General features: G+C 41.7%; 1 protein-coding gene across 4 annotated transcripts in view; it reads left to right on the forward strand.

Annotated features, from left to right (window-relative positions):
* sphkap (SPHK1 interactor, AKAP domain containing) overlaps positions 1–19,090 on the forward strand; it is a 97,522-nt gene that overhangs the window by 57,898 nt on the left and 20,534 nt on the right. For 3 of the 4 annotated variants that reach the window (XM_031861311.1, XM_031861315.1, XM_031861312.1), the window contains exons 3-4: positions 12,721–12,823; positions 14,044–14,154. In XM_031861311.1, coding sequence (XP_031717171.1) covers positions 12,721–12,823; positions 14,044–14,154 — 214 coding nt within the window. Of the gene's footprint in view, positions 1–10,097; positions 10,588–12,720; positions 12,824–14,043; positions 14,155–19,090 lie in introns of those variants that run through there. The other variant, XM_031861313.1, reaches the window with a different exon arrangement.

Raw genomic sequence — 19,090 nt, forward strand, 5'->3', positions numbered from 1 at the left:
TTTATTAGACGGACTAGCAGCTTTGTTCGGCTGTACTTGTTCAGACCAGTGCTTTGAATTTAACGCTACTGTCATAGTCAAGGACGTAAATATAACAGTGCAGGCAGTGCGGTTGCACTAGGGATACACCGAATGTTATTAGTATCATCAATCTTAGAGCCAACCCTCTAGCATGGCTAAAAAATAATGTATGCTGCACAATCATTTATGTACATGATACAAAGGCGCACAAATAAGGGCAGACTATTCAGTACTGAAAAACACTCAATATATGTATTTAATCTTAAAGGTATTTCTAAACCATCGGAGAGCAATTGCAAGACGGAGCATCGTGATGATTGGATCACTAGGACTTGTTTCCTGTACTGTAAGCTCAGAGAGGCTCAGTACTCCACAGTAATTATCTCCAGTAGTGCCACATTTCCCTGATGTTGAGTGCATGGCGGTTTACAGTCCCATAATTAGTAAAACACTTCCTTCTTTTACGCTGCTTATTAAACGCTACCACAGATGTCATAGTTACCTGTTAAAGAGAGCCCTTTGTCTCCCAACAATCCTCAGTGCTGTTAAGGTGCTTAGTGCTCCGCTAATTATGGCGTGGCCTTGACTTTCACCGAGTCCATTTTCCGTAAGAAGCAATAAGTGAATTGTAGAGTCAAAGCACCTGGTAGTCCATTTAGTGTTAATGAAGTTATTTTATAAACACTGACATTAATTCTTCCTCTGTTTGTATCCATACAGCCATACTCAGACCAACAATGACCAAAGAGGTTTATCACATACAGTATAAATATACAATTTAAAACATGATTAAATGTGGAACGAATAATTTATTCCAGGGTTTATTTGTGATCAAGTAAAAAACCTCGGTCTTATCAACATCCATATTTAGGGCCAATTGCCCCTACAATTGATATGCCCAACGCAACTGTGTATTATTGTATGTGTGTGCTCATCTTTGCCTGCATCTGTTTTTCTACCCACAAGATTAAAGGGTCTAAAAAAAAAAAGTCATGGAGGCCATTTGTCCGGCATGCGGGGAAGATTAGAGTGGACAGACGCTAATCAACTGCCAAGGGAGAGCAAAGTGATGGATAGAGAGAATGAAGGAGAAGGGAGTGATGGATAGAGAGAATGAAGGAGAAGGGAGTGAGAGTGGGACCGGGACAAACGCTGGCAAAGAGAAAGAGAGACGGATATCCACATAGAGAGGGAGAGATTATACCGAGTCTTCAGGAAATCAATTTAACCTGCTGCTCAGGTTTTCAAAGAGCTTTGCAGCTTAGTTACCTGACAGTGAAGTCTACAGCGACGTTGCAGTCAAACACTCAATATAAAACCTCGAGGAGACATTGTGTCATCTGTTCCAGCTTCTTCTGTACATTGCATTGTGTTCAGATACTGTGTCTACCAAGGCTAAGGCTACGCTACCTGAAGGAGCTTTTCCCCATGTACATAAATATGCATGTACTGATCATCTCATCAGCATTAAATACAACTCATTACATTATTACCCAGCAGGCTTGTCCCTGACTTGGCTCAAACAAGGCCACTGGCTGAGTCTGGTCCAAACCTGCAGGCATTCTCCCAGCAGCCGACCGGAACCACAATCTGTCACCGCCACCAACTCCTACTGTAGTACAAAGCAGCTCACCACCTCTCCTGTCCTCCATCTCCCACTATAGCCTTCATCAATCCTTCCTACAACCTTCCCTTCACCAGCACCACCGGTCCTTCCCTCAAACCCTCCATCCATCCTGATCATCCAATCACGACACTCTTACTTCATCCATCATCTACCCTTTCAACACTGTGTATGCGATTTAGATTAGTATTGTGACAATTCCTACGAAACTAAGAAAATGCTGCTAAAATCAGCAGCAGTTAGAAATGGAATTTTTAAAAGAGAAAATTCAATGAGAACAAAGGAGATATGTTAATGTGACATATTTGAAAAGATGAGTTTTCAGTCAACAACCCATCTGCTTTATTGCATCCTAATAAAATATTGAAAGGCCAAAGCAGATGGAAAATGATATTGTATCTGGAAATCACAACACATTAAACCAAGCATGGGTGTGTGACTGTAGCAATATGCAGGTTCTCTCTTTAAACATTTATGGGCAAAATGTCAGAGTTTGACAGAGTTTGGGGGCTACCAGGTATTGTTGAATCACCAACATTAATATAAAGTCAAAATCTGTTTACAGGTCTTGGGGAATACCAATCCATACATATATGTGAAAAAAGTTCCATAAAGCCTCTTGTGGCTCCAGGGCGCTGGTCGAAGATTGTTAGGTTGCATCAAGTGATATGAGTCAACGTCGGTTGGGGCGGAAAACTACAAACCGAACCGTAATTTTGTTCTTGTTTTTGTCGCTCAAACCTAACTGCGGCCGTTTCACGGTAACAACGTGGCTTAAAATAACTTGAAATGCATTATTATGACACATGGAATGTCCTTAAAATTTTGAAATATTTATATGCCTTCCCGTGGAATCAGGTTGACTGTGGTCAAGTTGCATCGTGTCCAATATAACCATGATTATAATCGTGTTTATTGATATAACACCAAACAAGAGTTAACACTTTAACTTGTCAAAACCACAAATTCAAATGGGGACCCACTCAAAGGACCTCCTGGGGTCACCGGGTCAATCAGATGTTTGATAGTGATAGTTAGTAATCCAATTGGTTGTTTTGGTTCAAGTCGACTAAGATTTCATTAGCCGATTATTCATTTTCATGCTGAATAACTTCCGATTTCCAAGACACTTATGAGCACAGTAAACGCATGATTCAAAGGTGCTTTATACAAGATTGAGAGCAAGTCCATTGCCTCTCTATGGCTCTCAACATGGCGACGGCTAAGCTGGCGGCTCGTGCGCTAACAATGCTACTGGTCCTTTTTCCACAAAATGCTGCAACGGGGCCGCTGTGCCATTAATGCCCATTATTTCCAATGGCGCCACAATGGCTTTTTACTCGGCAAGTTTACTTCATTTATTTTTACTGAGTCGAGACATTAACTGAAGAAAAACTCACAATCAACTCAAAAATCCTACAGAGTTGAATGCTGGATCAGTATTAATATACAAACACAGCAAAACAGTCAGCAGAAATGTCTCTGGAGACATTTATTATGCTGATGGCGTCTGTGAAAAAGTTAGTTCTTCTCTCAGTACAGAGACCACAGCTTTTCAGAAGCTGTCTCTATAACTGGAAATGTGCAGCAAATGATAAACATTTCATTATGAATCTGACGGTAATGGTGGTTTTGATGAGCAAGGCAACAAAGATGAAAAGAACAAAAAAAAAATTTCAATTAGAATTCAATCACACATATTGGAAAAAGTTATTTGTGGTCCTCTTTACTTCAGTTTTGTTCCATATGTATACTGGAAAGACAACCGATGCTCTGATGATGTCACTGTGAGGCAGAACCAATGTCTATCATTAACCTTTTCACGCGGCTATAATGATCAATTCCTGCAATCATAGGTTTCCATTATGACGAGAGCACATGTGGAAAGGAAGATTGATGGAAAGGTTAAACACAAATAAATCTGTAATAACTGAGGTGAGCGGGGGCTGTGATTACTCTGATTAATTAACAAGGCCATTACTTCTAATTGCTTCTAAGAACTCACTCTCAGCCAGCAAATACTGGTGTGTGTTTTGTTTATTTCTTGAGAAGCCATGAAGCCTATATTAAAAATCTGGTATCGCATCCAGGCTAAAGCCCCGCGCTAAAATCATCTGCTCAAACCACCTGCAATAACTGCCATCTTTGGCCTCTTTTGGGCAGCAGAAACAAGTTCCAAACACAACATTGAGACGTGAAATAATTACACGACATTATCATTCATGTGGAGTTGCGTTTGTGTTTCTACCTGATGAATATAAATCCAATATTCACCTTCTTTTAGCTCTGATTTGGTCTCCACCTGCTGCAGAGAAAAATGTCTGGCTCTTTAGCTGCTAAATGCTCCACTATGTTCACCAGGTAGTCTCTTACTTTGTCTGTTGGCTCTTCGGTGCTGAGCGGGTCGAGAGTTTTCAGAGCGTTTTCAGTAAAACAGCTGCTTGCTGCCGCCATTGTTTTCACATCGTCGCTCGATGCATAAAATATAGACTCTAGCTGCTTTGACTCTCTACCAACTGGTGTCCCTGCAGACTCCTGAGGTATACTTTTTTTGTCATATCTCACATATGCTTTATTCTATCTTTCCAATTTGTCATACCTTCGTCAATTTGTTACTATTGACGTTGTGTGCTTGTTTTCTGTTATAATTACCACTTAAAAAAAAACTATAATCAAAAGCACCCAATTACAGCCTGTGTAGTTATAATAGATAAAATAGAGTAGAACAGATCAAATGTTTGCAATGGGTCCTAATTTAAAGTATCAAACACTACCGGGGGCTTAGGGGCACTATACATACATTTCCTCATTGGCTCTGTCTATTTTCATTTTACACGATGAGCTAATTACCTGTAACTTTCCTCAAATGGAAATAATCAGTTTTCTTTTACGTCAGGTAACATTACATACGTGTTTTAAGAAGATATAAGTCAACTGCTGCCTGTAACAGAAGGTGTGCGGGAACGGCGGACTCCGCTACTAACAATGAGAACTACTATATACAGTAAAAAGGTAATTTTCAGGTTGTAGATACATTGACTGGCTACTTCTGAAAAACATGGCACCCATGAACATTATCCAAAACATTTGATTTCATGAAAATCCATCAAAGTATTATGGCTTGAAGTACTCAGTTAAAAATGACATTTTGATTATTTTACTGAAACATTTACAGCTTTTTAACTTCTTAAAGATTCGTTTAAAATGTTTTTATTCAAATTCTTAAATAAATGTGGGCAGGTTGATCCCTCCTCGTCTCTACTTCTCCACACTTCCGACTGCGGCAAATCGTGGCTTAACATAAAGCCAGTTGATGTTTCACTTAATGCCAGCCAGAAGACAGGATTGTCTTTATCACCCTATTATGTAACGCTCAGTTTTATTCTCATGCACAATACTTTTCAGACTGCAGTCACTCTGAATATCCATTTTTTTTCCTCTTCAATATCTGAATTTGACCGGGGTTCCTTCAGAGTTTATTAGCGGTGTTTTGAGAATTGGCTCCGCAGTTTATCCATCACTGTGAATAGGCAACATATATATATATATATATATATATATATATATATATATATATATATATATATATAGACGTCTAAGCTTAACCTCTTGTATTCCTTTTTTCAAATATGTTCTGTTCTAGTTTAAGAGCTCATCGATACAATGTCATCAGAACACTGCCCATCTTTGCTTGACTACACAACGTATGTAAATGTGAATCAGGTCTGTTTATTCTGTCTGGGATGACTATGTTATCTGAGCTATTGTGATCTAGACATCAAAGCGGAGCTACAAGAACCCAAGACATGAATCTCAAGTAGACTTACATGCTCTCTGACTTCTTTTCATTTTGATAAGACCTGTTTACTGCCCCAGCTGCAAAGTTGAAGCCTTTGCACTCCTGATGTTCGATAATTATCTTCTCACGTCACTCGGGTACATCATCACGTCTCCTCCTCTCACGTGTCGTGTTTTGGTTTTGTTATTTTTTAACTAAATTAAAAATAGCCCCGCTGAGACGGGGTCTTTGACTGCGAGAGAGAGTCTGCACTCCAGCTGATTCTCTCTTCATTTGGGTTTTATTCTCTTCAGCTCCCTCAGATGTCTCCTCTCCTCTCTGCTGATGAGAGCAGTCCGCGCTTTCATCTCCACTTTACTCGTCCTTCCATCTTTTTATTTTAAGAATGTGTGCAATGGATTAGTTCTCCCCTTGAAAAGACTTTGGATTAAGATGTGTGGAGGGGCAATGGAGAGGATGAAGAAGAGAGTAGAAGAAAAAAGGAAAGGAGGACATGATAAGGAGAAGAAGAGAGTGAGAGGAAGTGGTGTGAAGAGCAAAGGGTGGGGAAACACTCAAGGACTCAAAGGAGGATAAGAGCATCATAGTGTGTGTGTGTGTGTGTGTGTGTGTGTGTGTGTGTGTGTGTGTGTGCGCGCGCGCTTACGTGTTGGACTAAACATCAATGAAGTTTGACTGCTGTTGGTGTTTGGTATTCAACATCTGTGCAGCTTCGTGTCCGTCCTGTCCAGTTTGTGATCGAGTGTGTGTGTGTGTGTGTGTGTGTGTGTGTTATTAGTAAGCTGTTACCGGGTGTTTATTATCAGTCTGTTGGCTCCTTTTGAAGAATAACAAAAACCTGACTCGCTGTTGCTATGCGACTGTTTACGACTGTTCGAAACCAGTTTGAAGCCCTGCGCCTGTTTTGCTGGAGCGCCCGCTGAGCCTGACGGCTAGATGCACGAACGCCACGCAGAGCTGTCAGGGGACTTCAACGTTCTGTTAAAAAACAAAGGAAGTTGCCAGAATGGGAGGAACTCCTTTTGTGACATGTCTATAGGTCTGTCGATCTGACACCTCTGCGTGATGACATCACACTGTGACCTCATTTACGTCCGGTATTAAAATGTGATCTGCATGTGCTGGTTCCACCTCGAAGATGAAGCTAAAAGCCTGCCAGACACAACAAATCAAACGAGTGAAGATAGCAAGGCAGACATTCGGACTGTCTCTCGTCAAAAGGCATTCATGACATTGCACTTCGCTGCGCACGCAAAAAGTGACTGAAGTTATTGTGTAAAGAATGACGAGAGAGCTCTGAGGAGAAGTTCTAACCCTGCTTACTTTCACAGGCTGATCTCTGCAGAAAGCGGCCGTGGTCTCCTCTATTGTCATCAGGAAGGGTGTTTCAGATGCTGTGAGATGATTCAACAAGCACTTGGTTTGAAGCATACGCTCAGTCATACACTTTATATTGTAAGTCTGGGTTCATTCTGAAAACGCATGCCATAAATTCAATGCGTTTAACAGGCAACATGGACCTGTGAGTTGTGACGCACACGGTCAGAAAGCTTCACGTCAGCTCAGCTGTAGTGACCGCATTAAAGTCAATCAATTTAGCCCAATCAGATACAGTATATTCTACTGTAGGTGCAGTAACTGGTATTGGCTTAACCTGCGAATAGAAAATGAACAGATATGTGATTACTGTAATTTTAAGCAGTGAGCAAAATCATTTATAAACAAAGTTACATCAATATTAATTAATCGTGTCCATGTAAAATCAAACAAGTCACTATTTCTTCCTTGTCATAGCGTGACTCATGCACATTTTTCTTATTGGTTGCAATTAAAAGTGCTTGTAGGATGTTAAAAAACACAAATCTGTGCAACAGCATAAAACCCAGCACATCATCCCATAAAACTCTCTGGCTTTGTGGTGATGCTGCTGCACCTCCTGCTCGTTGCTCTCTATATTCAGACCGTGCAGGTGATGAAGGGGATTATGGTGATATTGTATTTGGGTCGCCCTTTAAGGTCACTCATGCGCAAACAACAAACAGCAACAATCTGAGAGATGATGTGGGAGTTTCTGTTCTGCCAAAACCAAAATACCTTTCAGCCTCATAACTCATAATTAATATGGCCAATTTAATTGGCTTTTTTTTTTTTTTTTTTTTACATTTTTAGTGCACTCCATTCAGTTTGTCTAAAAAGGGTTCGCAGACTAACTGTGTGAATGTGAATGACTCAGTGTTTTACATACTGTAAATATGTTCTTTACACTCGTATGCAAGAAGTCTGGCTGTGGTGAGTTTGAAGCTTTTTTCCCCCCTTGCTCATAGTTTAAGTTCTCCTTTGTTTGTTTGTTTTGGCGGGATAACATGTAGCTGTATGAGTAACACGTTTACATTTTTTAAATGTTAAAACGGGTATTTTGCTTTGTTATTGAGTGGAAAACATTTCACTTTCTTAGCAGCTCATTGTAACCTTTTTTTAGAAAACATTCAGCTGGAGAAACTGCTTTCCTCTGCTGAGAAGCATGAAACTAGAAGGTACAGTCCATAACCACGGAGGGCATTGACAGTTGGTGAAAAGTGCTGGCTAATGGGCTTCTGCTATTTATATCAGAATCTATAATGAGAGGTTTGTCGGAAACTGGCTGAGCTAGTTATGGTCCTCTATGAAAGCCTTGTGAATATGTTTCATAATAAACAATGCTCAAATATATATTATTGGTAAAAGGTATTTCATTGCAATGTTTCTTATTTTAGGCGAGGCCCAGCAAGTGTTTTGTAAGCATACGCTCCTTGTGGGTTGCATAGTACGCTGGGAAATTGCAGAAATTGGAGTATAACATTGTTAGGAGTTGAATGAAAGCAAATGGCATCCAGAGGGAGAGAAATAGCATGGTAGCTGATAACAGCGTGTACAAATCTATCTTCTTTGAGATTGAGGGCACGCTGAAAATAAGCATCCTCCCTTTTGGCAGAAATGATCCTTTCAGCAGAGTGAAGATGTACACTTTGGCCACCGTACAAATCCACAAAGCAAAATTTCTCTCTTTCACACACGAAACACGTGCACACAAACACATGCACAGATCTCATCATCATGCTTTCTCTATACTCTTTTCCTGAATATCTATTTTTTCTTCATCTCCCACAGCAGTCTCAGTGGGATGATAAGAAAATAAAGGTCACGACTGCTTTAACCCCCGTCCTGATTATATATTAGTATGTTACAGAACGTATACAGCCGTTACTCTCAAGGCTTGCTTGTTTTTGCTAAGGTGATGGCGATGACAGCTGTCTCAAGTGGCAATTAGAAATCTGGGGTGTGTGTGTGTGTGTGTGTGTGTGTTTTAGGCATTTTTTATTGTGATGCCAGTTAAATGATGTATGCTGTTTCTCTTGAGATATCAAAGAATGACTCAATGAATGATTTTTTTTTGAGAGGGTTGTCATGAAAGTTGTTTATTCTTTGAGCACTGATACTTTAATCCCCATTCATTTTCTGGCTCCGTTCCCCTCAGCCCTGTGGAGTGCCTCAGCATCTCTCAGCTCATTGTTATAGTTTGGGTCACTCTCACGGCTCTCATCAACCTTCTTTCCAGACTCGGCAAACCAGCTCTGATAAACTGGATGCTATCTGCCCAGCACCAAACGGCACATACAAGTAGTGGAGCATTTAGCAGCCTAACAGCCAAATAGTTCTTGCAGGAGTTGGTGGAGGCCAAAAAAAGGGATAAAAGAAAGTGAATGTTGGACTTAGGCCAGTCGCCTGAAACACCTAACTCGTCATATTGGCTTTATACGGTGAATGCTGCGACCCATGTGATCAGAATAAGTAAATGAATGCAGTTGTAAGTGATCAAAATAAGTTCAAACAACATTCCATATAACGTACAATTTTGTAAACGTATAAAGAGCCCAATACAATACAGCATGACAGCTCATTTTTATCTTATCACAAATATATCATATTTGGTGTGCAAGTCAGCTGGCAAGCAACTTGCCATAATATAGAAACTGCAATGCCTTTACGTTTATTAGAAAAGGATCTGATCCAAGTTAAAGGCAAGTTAATTATCTGACATCAATATGTTGTAATATTGGAATGGGCTTAATCCAGTATACGCTTGGCTCTGTAAATAGCACAGTACATGCTCCAATGTGTTAACATGTCTATTACTGTCACAGCTACCACAGGACAAAAGTAAACGTGACTAAACGTTCTTATCCACTCTGTAATTATACCGAAGAAGATGCACTGAAGACTTTGATATTTCCATGGAGACCGCTCATTGAAAGTGTCTGAGTTAGTCCCCTATGGTCACACGTACGTTAACAGGCACGTCTACTTTTTGCTGGAAAATAAGCACTTGAAATGTGTTCAGGGATGTCGTGCTGCTGTGTGCTCGTTGAGGGCAAAAGGCCGGTCAACTGTGAAATCTGCTGCAATGACCTTGTGTTTGAGGTAGAGCACCTGCCTGAACAGAATTGCACATGCAGCTGGAAGTTAGGATGATGTCTGATAGTGTCCTATCTAAGCCTGGGTCTCATCTTGATCAAGCATGTGTTCCAGATGTGATGGAGATATGTCATTACTGTTTATTTAACCTTTGTTAATCCCCTGTTTCACTACTTTGTTTCAGTGGTAGTATCAGTCTTAAGTGATCCATAGACTAATTAGCCTTGCATTGGTAGGGAAACTAGTACGTACATGTGCGCGTGCGTCTGTTTATACTCATACGCATCTGCATGCGCGCGCACTGTCCATATCCATACTCCTTCGCCTGCGTCGTGTCGCTCATTACGTTTCGATCCATGCGGGGCTCCTGCGCGTGCACTCGGCATTTGGCGGAGAGGAGCGCAGGACGGTCGGTGGCGTGCTGCTGCTTGCTGATACCAGGGGGCTCAGTTCACCACGGTCCTCCTCCCAGCAACGGTGGAAACAAGTACGAGATTCCATCGGTGCTCGGTCGGGGCTGCTGCGCATCTGGACCCGACAGTGTCCCCGGGACGATTACGCGTCGACGCGCTCCGCTGGACGTCTCCCTGTCCCGCTGCCCACACACAGGAAATAATCACACCGGTTGAGGACAGTTTGGCTTTGTTTTTGACAGAATGGCAGGCGCAGAGTGCCTTCTGAAAACGCCGAGGTAAGAGACTTTATCCTGCCGGGATTTAAAAAGAAAAAATGTCGATGGTCACAGGCGCATTTATTCCCAAACGAATTGAACATGTCAAATGTCTTTGGGTACTTAAATTGTACGTCTGCTGTTCATGAATATCTACTTCATAGTGTTTTTGTTGCATATGTGTTGCCACTTTAACATTCTCCTATAAATATCACATATGGATTAACTACACCTTTTTGAAATATAGTACAGTATTTTTTTTTTTTTTTTTACAAAACCACTGAGGTGATCGTGATGTTTGATGTTGCATTGGTTCAAAGCGTGGTGATCTTTTGACTGTGCAAAGTGTGTCACTTTGTGTTCAGTGCTGGAGAACAACATCCACGCAGAGTGATGCAGTAAATCCGCTTTCACAGTCCACTGTCAGTGTTTGTGCATTCAACAAGATGTTTCAGCTCGCCTGGCCTGACTGATAGATGTATGGCAAGAAAAAAGTGCACAGCAGTCGCGTTTAAAATAGAAATGTAAACACTTGGTCAAAAGGTTTCTGCAGTCTTCAGGACCTAAACCTGCCACATGGATCATTTTGTGCAGTTGAATCCGAGGGCTGCCACCAAAAGTTGCTTGTTTGTGCGCCACTTAAATGGCCCACACAAGCTTTCACAGTAAATTACAACCGCGGACCGGAGGCAGTCATTGAGAGACAGACATTTCATGTGTTAATTGCGTCTTCAACTGCAGGCGGATGTCTGGCAGCGCGAGAGCGCTACGACCTGTCAATCATTACCGAGTCGTGATGGAAAGGTCGTAAAGCGCAAAGATTAAAAATGAGGTCGTGCATGACGAATCTTATCCCGCTGGTCTTCTTCTATTTCGTGCGGAAATCACTCATAATTTGCACGAAGAACACAGACAGGCCAGTAGGCCTGTGCTGTTTCTTTTTTTTTATAGCGTCCCATTTTTTGCAGTGTCGTAATCTTTTAATTTTATGCATGCATCCAACGTGTGTGTGTGTGCGCGTGTACATGTGTGTTTGATGGGTTTTTTGATGCGTGTCTGGCAGATACAGCAGCACATTCAAAAGTACATCATATCCACTTATCTCCAGTAAGGCATCATCACTTTTATTGTGACACAATTATTTATGCAGGCATGTTCATTAACTGCAAATAGATAGGGTTGTGTCATCCCTGGGGGCCTTTCAAAATATAATGCTTTTTAATTTGCTTTGAAATATGTGGATTATAGGGAAAAAAAAGCTGCTACTATTTAAATATTCCTCCCTATCCTCCTTAATTTTCCAAATTGATCCCCATTAATGCCATTCCAGATACGCTTTGATTTACCTTATCTCAGTGAACGCATGCACGGAGGATAATGATGCCTTCCTGGGATCTTGAGTTTGCTATGTCGTGTTAAGGCACGCCGTAGGCTGACAGACGCTCCCATCACTACAGATTGTTTATAATCATTTAGTTTCAAGCATCAGATGAGGGAAACATGTTGTGTTTCCCCCTTTGTTCGGCTATATCCTCTGGCGCCGTCGCTGTCAAAGTCAATTTTCACGATTTGGCAAAGTGGCCGTGAATCTTTGAGACTTTAATGCTTAGATTGACACCAATAGCTGCAACTCGCTAAGGGGGTCAGTGAGTTTTGCATTCATGCAATGGAGTCTGTGCCACGAGCGTATTTATGCAGAGAGAAGACATCATAGAAATCCATAAAGAAACTCTTTTTCTATTGTAGCTTAAAAGAAGCTACAGCGGCTTCTCGTAAATAATAATGTGATAAAAAGGTCTCGACATTCACAGAGCAACACCGAAAACTCTTTTGCACTCTTTAATAAACAATGGAAGGTGTCACCTTGGACGGCCATACACTTGTACATTCTCTTAAATGGGGCAATAGAGGCTGTGCTGGCACTGTCTTGCTCGCCTGGGAATAATCTAAGTGAAGGGATTAAGCGTTTGGCTCAGAATGTTGACATTATTCACCAGTCCGACAATGGCTGGTTAATTTGTTGGATGACTGCCAAATCTGTACAGTATGAACAAATGTGACTTTTATTTGTATTTAATTTTTAAAGGGAAGTGTTGAGCACTTGACAAGAACTTTCTCTGACAAAGTCAACTCTGTGCCCTCTTTGCCTTGCAGTAACTTCCAGTCGTCGGCCATGTTTGAAGGCTCAGAGGCTGTGGAGGTGGAGGGAGGAAGCCCGGAGAGCACCGTGGCTTCATCCATCAGCGCCTGCAAGAAGGTAAAAAAGGATGCAAAATCTATCTCCCTGCGTGTCCCTCTGCTGTGTGACCCCTCCTTCTTTTTCTCTGTTCATATGCCTGTATACCCGTCCCTCATATCTGCCTCCCTGTCAGTTTATCTTCAGTGCAAGGTATTTTAATTTCCTACCCTGGGGTGCCTGCGCTATAGGGATTGTGCAATAAGAGGAACAGCTAAGCCCTGGGGTCAACACAGTGGATTTATCATCTCCCAGTGCCAACGAGACAGGAGGGGAAATAGCACAGATCAGTGGGCTGAGGTAGAGGCTAGATTGAATTTCCTTTTTAAAATTGTGTGTAGGTCTATTTGTATGCGTCTCTTACTGCGCGTGTGCGTGCAGGTGTGTCCCCCTAATTAGCCTACACCGCTCGTGATCTCAACTGACTTCCACTCGAGTGTCCAGCGCAGTCACCTGGTGATGTCTTTCTTATAATTGAACCCCGGGCCCCGCTCTCCCGTGCCAGCAGCCTTTTGATATGATCGCTCTCTGTGAGATCAGCTGAGGCTGCGTCACCTTCACCTGGCCGAGAGCCTGCACAGATGGTCTGTTCCTGAAGGGGGGGGGGTTTGTCACTAAAAATACACAGTGAGAACACGCACGTAATAGTCATTATATGTCAAAGTAGTTGCGTAAGAACTATTTTATATAGCATGTGATTTTAATCTTTTATCGGCTGTACATCGACTATCTTCTTTTACAAATAAATAACTATAAACACATGATATGGTCCGACCCAAGCACTGTGATAAGCATGAGGGCAATCTTTAATTTCACCTGTGTGAATAAATTGGCATTGTAATTGGGTTATTGAAACAACAACCTCAACAGTTTTTAATGAGAGTATGTCAGTCCATAGGACAGGGACAATTGACAAATCACTGACAAGGGCAGCTCAATGAGTCTAGGTTTCACCCCGAGGGCTTCATTGAAATATCCCTCCAGGGAGAAGGCAATACCTGTTGTATTTATACTGTGCAGTGTCTGGTTAAAGGACAGCCTGTTGATCCTGTGCCACTTCTCCTGAAATGAAGGTCAATTGATCCCAACAACAGAGGGGGGGAAAGTGCAGATGAAAGTGAATGTGCGACAGTGTGTGTGTGTGTGTGTGTCACGTGCTCCGTGTGTGTGTGTGTGTGTCTGTTCGGTGGGATTTTCACAGCGCTGCTGTACCTGAGCAAGGCTTTCTCTGTGTGCTGCAGGTCCTGTGCAGTAACAGTGTGCTGGACTCGCCGGAGTATTGGCGGAGGAATGAGAAAGCTCTGTGCAGAGTGGGCCTGCTGGACGACGACACGGAGTGCAGCTGCACCATGGTGAGTAGCATACTGTGGAACGATGACACATTCGCACACGACGTCTCTAGTGTCGAGTCTCAAAGCTGGAGCAGGAGGCGTGTCTGTGGCCTCAAACGACAGCGATGTAAATGTTTGAATTTGACATCCAGAAAGTGCACTTTGTCCAAGCTGCTTGCTCTAGGTGGCGTCTGGGCATTGAGAGGGTGAAGATGCTCATGCAGCTGGTTGTTGTTGCTCCCTTGCTGCTGTTTTGTAGGCAGCTGTTGTTCTTAAGGTTTGGAGTGTCACTTCCTATGTGTTGAGAAAATGAATGGACAAGATTTAAGGTAATACAATGACTGTAATTAGTCGTGCACCTGATCACCCAACCAGCGTTGCAGAACAGAGAAACAACCGTTTTGAGCTTTTGACTAGAGAGTCTGGTATTAAGTCTTTAAGTGCCTCGCTCATGAGTTTGATTGAAGGGAAATTACTATTCCTTCGTTCACAAATTTTCTATCATAATTCCTCTAACTGAGAGATGGGTTCTGTGAACAAAAGTCGGATTTGATTTGTGTTTTGCCTTCTTGAAAATGACTTGGAAAAGAACATTTAAATAATTGAATTTCTCACAATCACTTTGCTGCTTGCAACATAACAGAAGAGTTTCTTCGAGTAGATGTTATAAACTATGCAATTTCAAACTGCTGAAAGATTGTTAAAAGCTCAATTTAGTCTCAGCAGGCAATTTATTAAGTGAAGCGGCTTGCGGCGTCTGTTGTTGATTTACCACAGATTTAAAAAAACAAAAAACATCATCTCTGCTGTAACACAAACTCTCGAGGATTTCCATAGTTTGAAAAGTACACGTTTCAGAAAGCACGTTTAACGGACTCTGAGCCTAACCCTGAACTCTGAGTGGACTAACCCTGAGATGGGAAACTCGTGAGTTTTGATTTGCAGAACAGCTGTTCAGAGTTTATTCACTCTGAGTTGAGCTCGTATGTGGTGAATGAAAAAATCCGATTCCACGATTCCCTATAGCAACAAACAAAAGGCAGGCTTCAAGTGGACGTAGAGAGATCAATGCATGTAAGATATATATGGACTGTGCATTTGTCTTTAAAAAAAGAGCCTGAGGCAGAGAGGGACTTCTAACTGACAAGATACAGTTTACCGACCTTACTCAGGGTAGCTGACTGAAACACGACAAAGCTCAGCAGTGTGGAACAGCACTATTACAGCAGAAACGAGCACAACAGTTACGTGGACTCGGTGGCCCGTAACGTACACGGTAACAGTACAGTTAAACTTAAAACAAGCAAACAAGGTGACAAAAACACACTGTGACCTATATCTGCCCAGACAATAGCCTGTTACTTGAGATCGTTTCGTAGCGATCGGCGTGTGTTTCGTGGGACTTGTTCGGGTTGAGTTTCTCCAGCCAATGACTGGCGGGTTGAGCGGCGCGCTGCTCTACGTGTGGCAGCGGGGACATCAGCGAATGTCAACTTGAAGGAATTCCGTGATCATTCTTCTGCAGGTTAAAGTGGGGGAGCACGGGGAAAGTCACCCGTTTCTCCTTCAGGATCCAAGTGTGTGTGAACACAAAAAACATTCTGTTGCTCGTCCGGCGAGGTTAGAACTGTAACCTAAAGGGCTTTTTTGGCTACTAATATTGTTTTAAGGCTAAGGGTGGAGGTGTGCTCCAGTGGCCTTGGTGACGTCATAGCTGGTGTGTCAAAGGAACTCCCTCGTGGCTCTCATCCAATGAGGCACCAGCGTTGCGGTTTGAGCCAAATCTCACACTCGGGTGAGATTTTTAATGCCTGATGGTTGGTGCGGTTCCACAGTTTAGGCTTTCAATTTTACATGTAGGCCTCTCTCTTTGTTTCCCCAATCTCCTTGCCCTCTGTTCAGTGCATGCTGGGATAGATGTAGCAGAGATACAAATCTTTAAACACCACGACAGTCAGAAAATTATAATTAGTTGAGGGGCAGATGCTTTCTCAACCTGTAATTAGATTTGTAACCCTTAAGTTGCTGCTACATATAGTTTTTAATCATAGTGTCTTCAGTCTTGAACATTGATCTACACAATTTGCCAAAACTCTATAAGTTGTTGTCGTGTATCACAACTGTTAATAAGGAATATGCAACATTTTAAGGCAAGAAGTGGCAAATTACACAACACAGAAGATACCATAATGTAATTGGCTTTTAAAAACATAAGGAATGACGTTTTGAAATGAAAAGAAGGGGGATAATTGTCAAAACAAATTTCTCATCCGTATTTCCCTCTAAACAGAATTTGACGTTTGACAAGGATATTCTGGACAAAGAACGTGTTTGGATTAATAAGGACATTGTGTTTCGTTTACGCAAGGACTTTGGGCCTAGAAAATGCATCGGGGGAGAAAGCAAACAAATAGAGAGGCTTTTAGCTGTAGAGGACACACATGCTTAATCCTCTCTGCCGCTCAATTCTGATGTGTCACCTTTGATCACTCACTCATTGTAAATTGCAAGTTAAGCATGAAATGCATTCAGGTTTTACGTCTGTCAGTGGCTCAAAGGCAGGCTTTCGTTGGGAGGGACAACAGCCGTTTGATTCTCTAAATAAACACAAAATGAAATATTTTGACGCTGCATCAAGTCCAGCATTTTTTTTTTTATAGAAGATAACATTCAGCTAAATTTCTCCACACTAGATGGGCCTCATTAAAGACAGTAATTAAATGCACAATCTGTTCTCTCATGTCTTAAAATGAATGACACGTTCACCCTCGCTTCAGTGATAGCCTAATAATAATCTAAAGGATGCCATTCAAACTTCCTGCAGTTTGTCCTCGCCAGAAAATCATCACTTGAGGAAGAGTTGCTTTTTATTTTTAATTCTTCAGTCATGGATTGTAGCCGGCAGAATAAATACATATTGCTCCCCAAAACATGTTTGATAATCATTACCAAGGTAACAGGAATAACAGTATTTTAACAAAAAAGCACCGTTCTCACACACTCACGTCGCACTTCGTAAGTGTGAGCATTAAATGTTCCTGAAACCCCGAGACACCAGCTGTATTATCTAGGACAAGACATACACAGGTCTCCAACAGCTGTGAGATTGATCAAAGATGTTCAGTAATATTCATATCTGAGACGGCTCCCGGTATTTACTGATACAAGTTTTGGCAATACAGTACTCATTCATTAAAGTTTAGTGGATTTTCGGAAGGTAAAAGGTAAATGGTCCACACATTAGTCCAACATGCCCCGCTGACCATCAAATAGAGTCCAGTAAAGCGGATCTACGCATGTGCACCATGACTCTTTTCCTCCTCCTCATTTTTTCCTAGAAAAGCGGTTTGTGACAGCCGACATCTTGAAAACAAAGATACTTGAAAACATCCCTTCTTGTCTCTGCAGTACATGACAAACTCGTACCCGAGTCTGGGATTGTGCAGTTTAATCTTCATTGTGTTTTGTGAAAGGTAAAAGCAAAGCAGCTTCATCTTCATATAAAAAAAACCCAGTTTTTGTTTCAACAAGGACAATGCTTGTTTGTTTTCTTGACTCCGTGCATGTTTTCTATGAATCAGAGGGGAACTTCAATGCGATTGCAAACAGATGCGGCTCATCCGCCCACAGCATCGCTCTCAGACTCTGACGTGACGGATTGCTCCCCTGTCTCTCAATTTCTACGTTGGGCTTTTTATGCGAGTAATCAATCAAACAGGACCGTACGATAGATAACACTGTGCGAGAAATAAATGATTCTGTCTTGGCCTGAACTGTACAGGGAGTGTGGAAAACTGAGAGGAGGAAAAAAAGTGAAAGATAAGATGGTGAGACAATGAACGCTGATCCGAATAGAAAAACAGGTGTAGAGGCATTTTATTGTTTTCCCTTGTTGACTTCTTTAGCTTTAATGGTCGTAAGAGTATTGAGTGGAGTTTGGGGGGGTTGCTTAAATGTTAAAAACAGCTTACTCTGATTAAATTGGAAGCTGACTACAAACATTAAGTATCAATCCAAAATGAGTATTAGGTTGAGTTTTCAAAGAAATGTCTGTTTGAGGGTAAAAAACGATATACGTTTACTTATTCAGGACTTAAAGCAGAAGGCCCAAAACTGTGAGCTAAATAAAAGATAAAAGCTTTTGATTTCCTGCGTTGCGCTCCATCATCCACCTCTGGCTGCATCATGTTGTCACCTTTGATCGCTCACTCATGTTTTAATGCATGAAGTCACAGAGAAGTGTCACGTTGCTGCGATAGTCACACCGAATTTCATCACACCCCTGAGAGATGTTACAGAGAGCATTTTGAAAAGGAAGACGGCACCTTATATATATATATATATATATATATATATATTTTTCTTTGCGAAGCAAATAGTTACGTAATCTCTGTGCATCTAAATTACATGTTGCATTTACTTTTATTGATGTATCGTACCGTACGTGACAGTTAAAGATTGCAGTTTTTGTAAGAAGTGTGAGCCAATTTGTTTCAAAAGCAGAAAATGTGGTGTAGTAAACCTGCAGTATCCCTCCTCAACACTGTTCATTCCTGAAGGAGAGTGATCCATTCATCACCCGATTCAAACACTTCCCACTCGGGTAGCGGGTTGTGTCCTGACCTGGCCCCTTCCTGGCCCAGAGAGAGGGAGAACAGAATAAATATGCCATCAGCTGCGGCTGGAGCACTGAATTAAAGACAAACCCTCTTTCTTTCTTCTTCCTTTTACTCACAGTCCATCTGACATTATGAGAAACTGCAGTCTTCGGTACAAGGTTGTGCTCAAATAAAGAGACCTACTTGCTTAAAAGTAAAAGCTCTCTTCTAAAGAGCTAGGTAATAATAGTTGTGTTATTTAAAGTGAATATCTCATACCTTATATACAACTAAAATGTGTCCATAGATTCCGTGTGTGTGTGTGTGTGTGTGTGTGTGTGTGTGTGTGTGTGTGTGTG

Source organism: Anarrhichthys ocellatus, unplaced genomic scaffold (assembly GCF_004355925.1).
Source record: "Anarrhichthys ocellatus isolate YVR2014 unplaced genomic scaffold, GSC_Weel_1.0 scaffold24, whole genome shotgun sequence".
Classification (NCBI taxonomy): Eukaryota; Metazoa; Chordata; class Actinopteri; order Perciformes; family Anarhichadidae; genus Anarrhichthys; species Anarrhichthys ocellatus.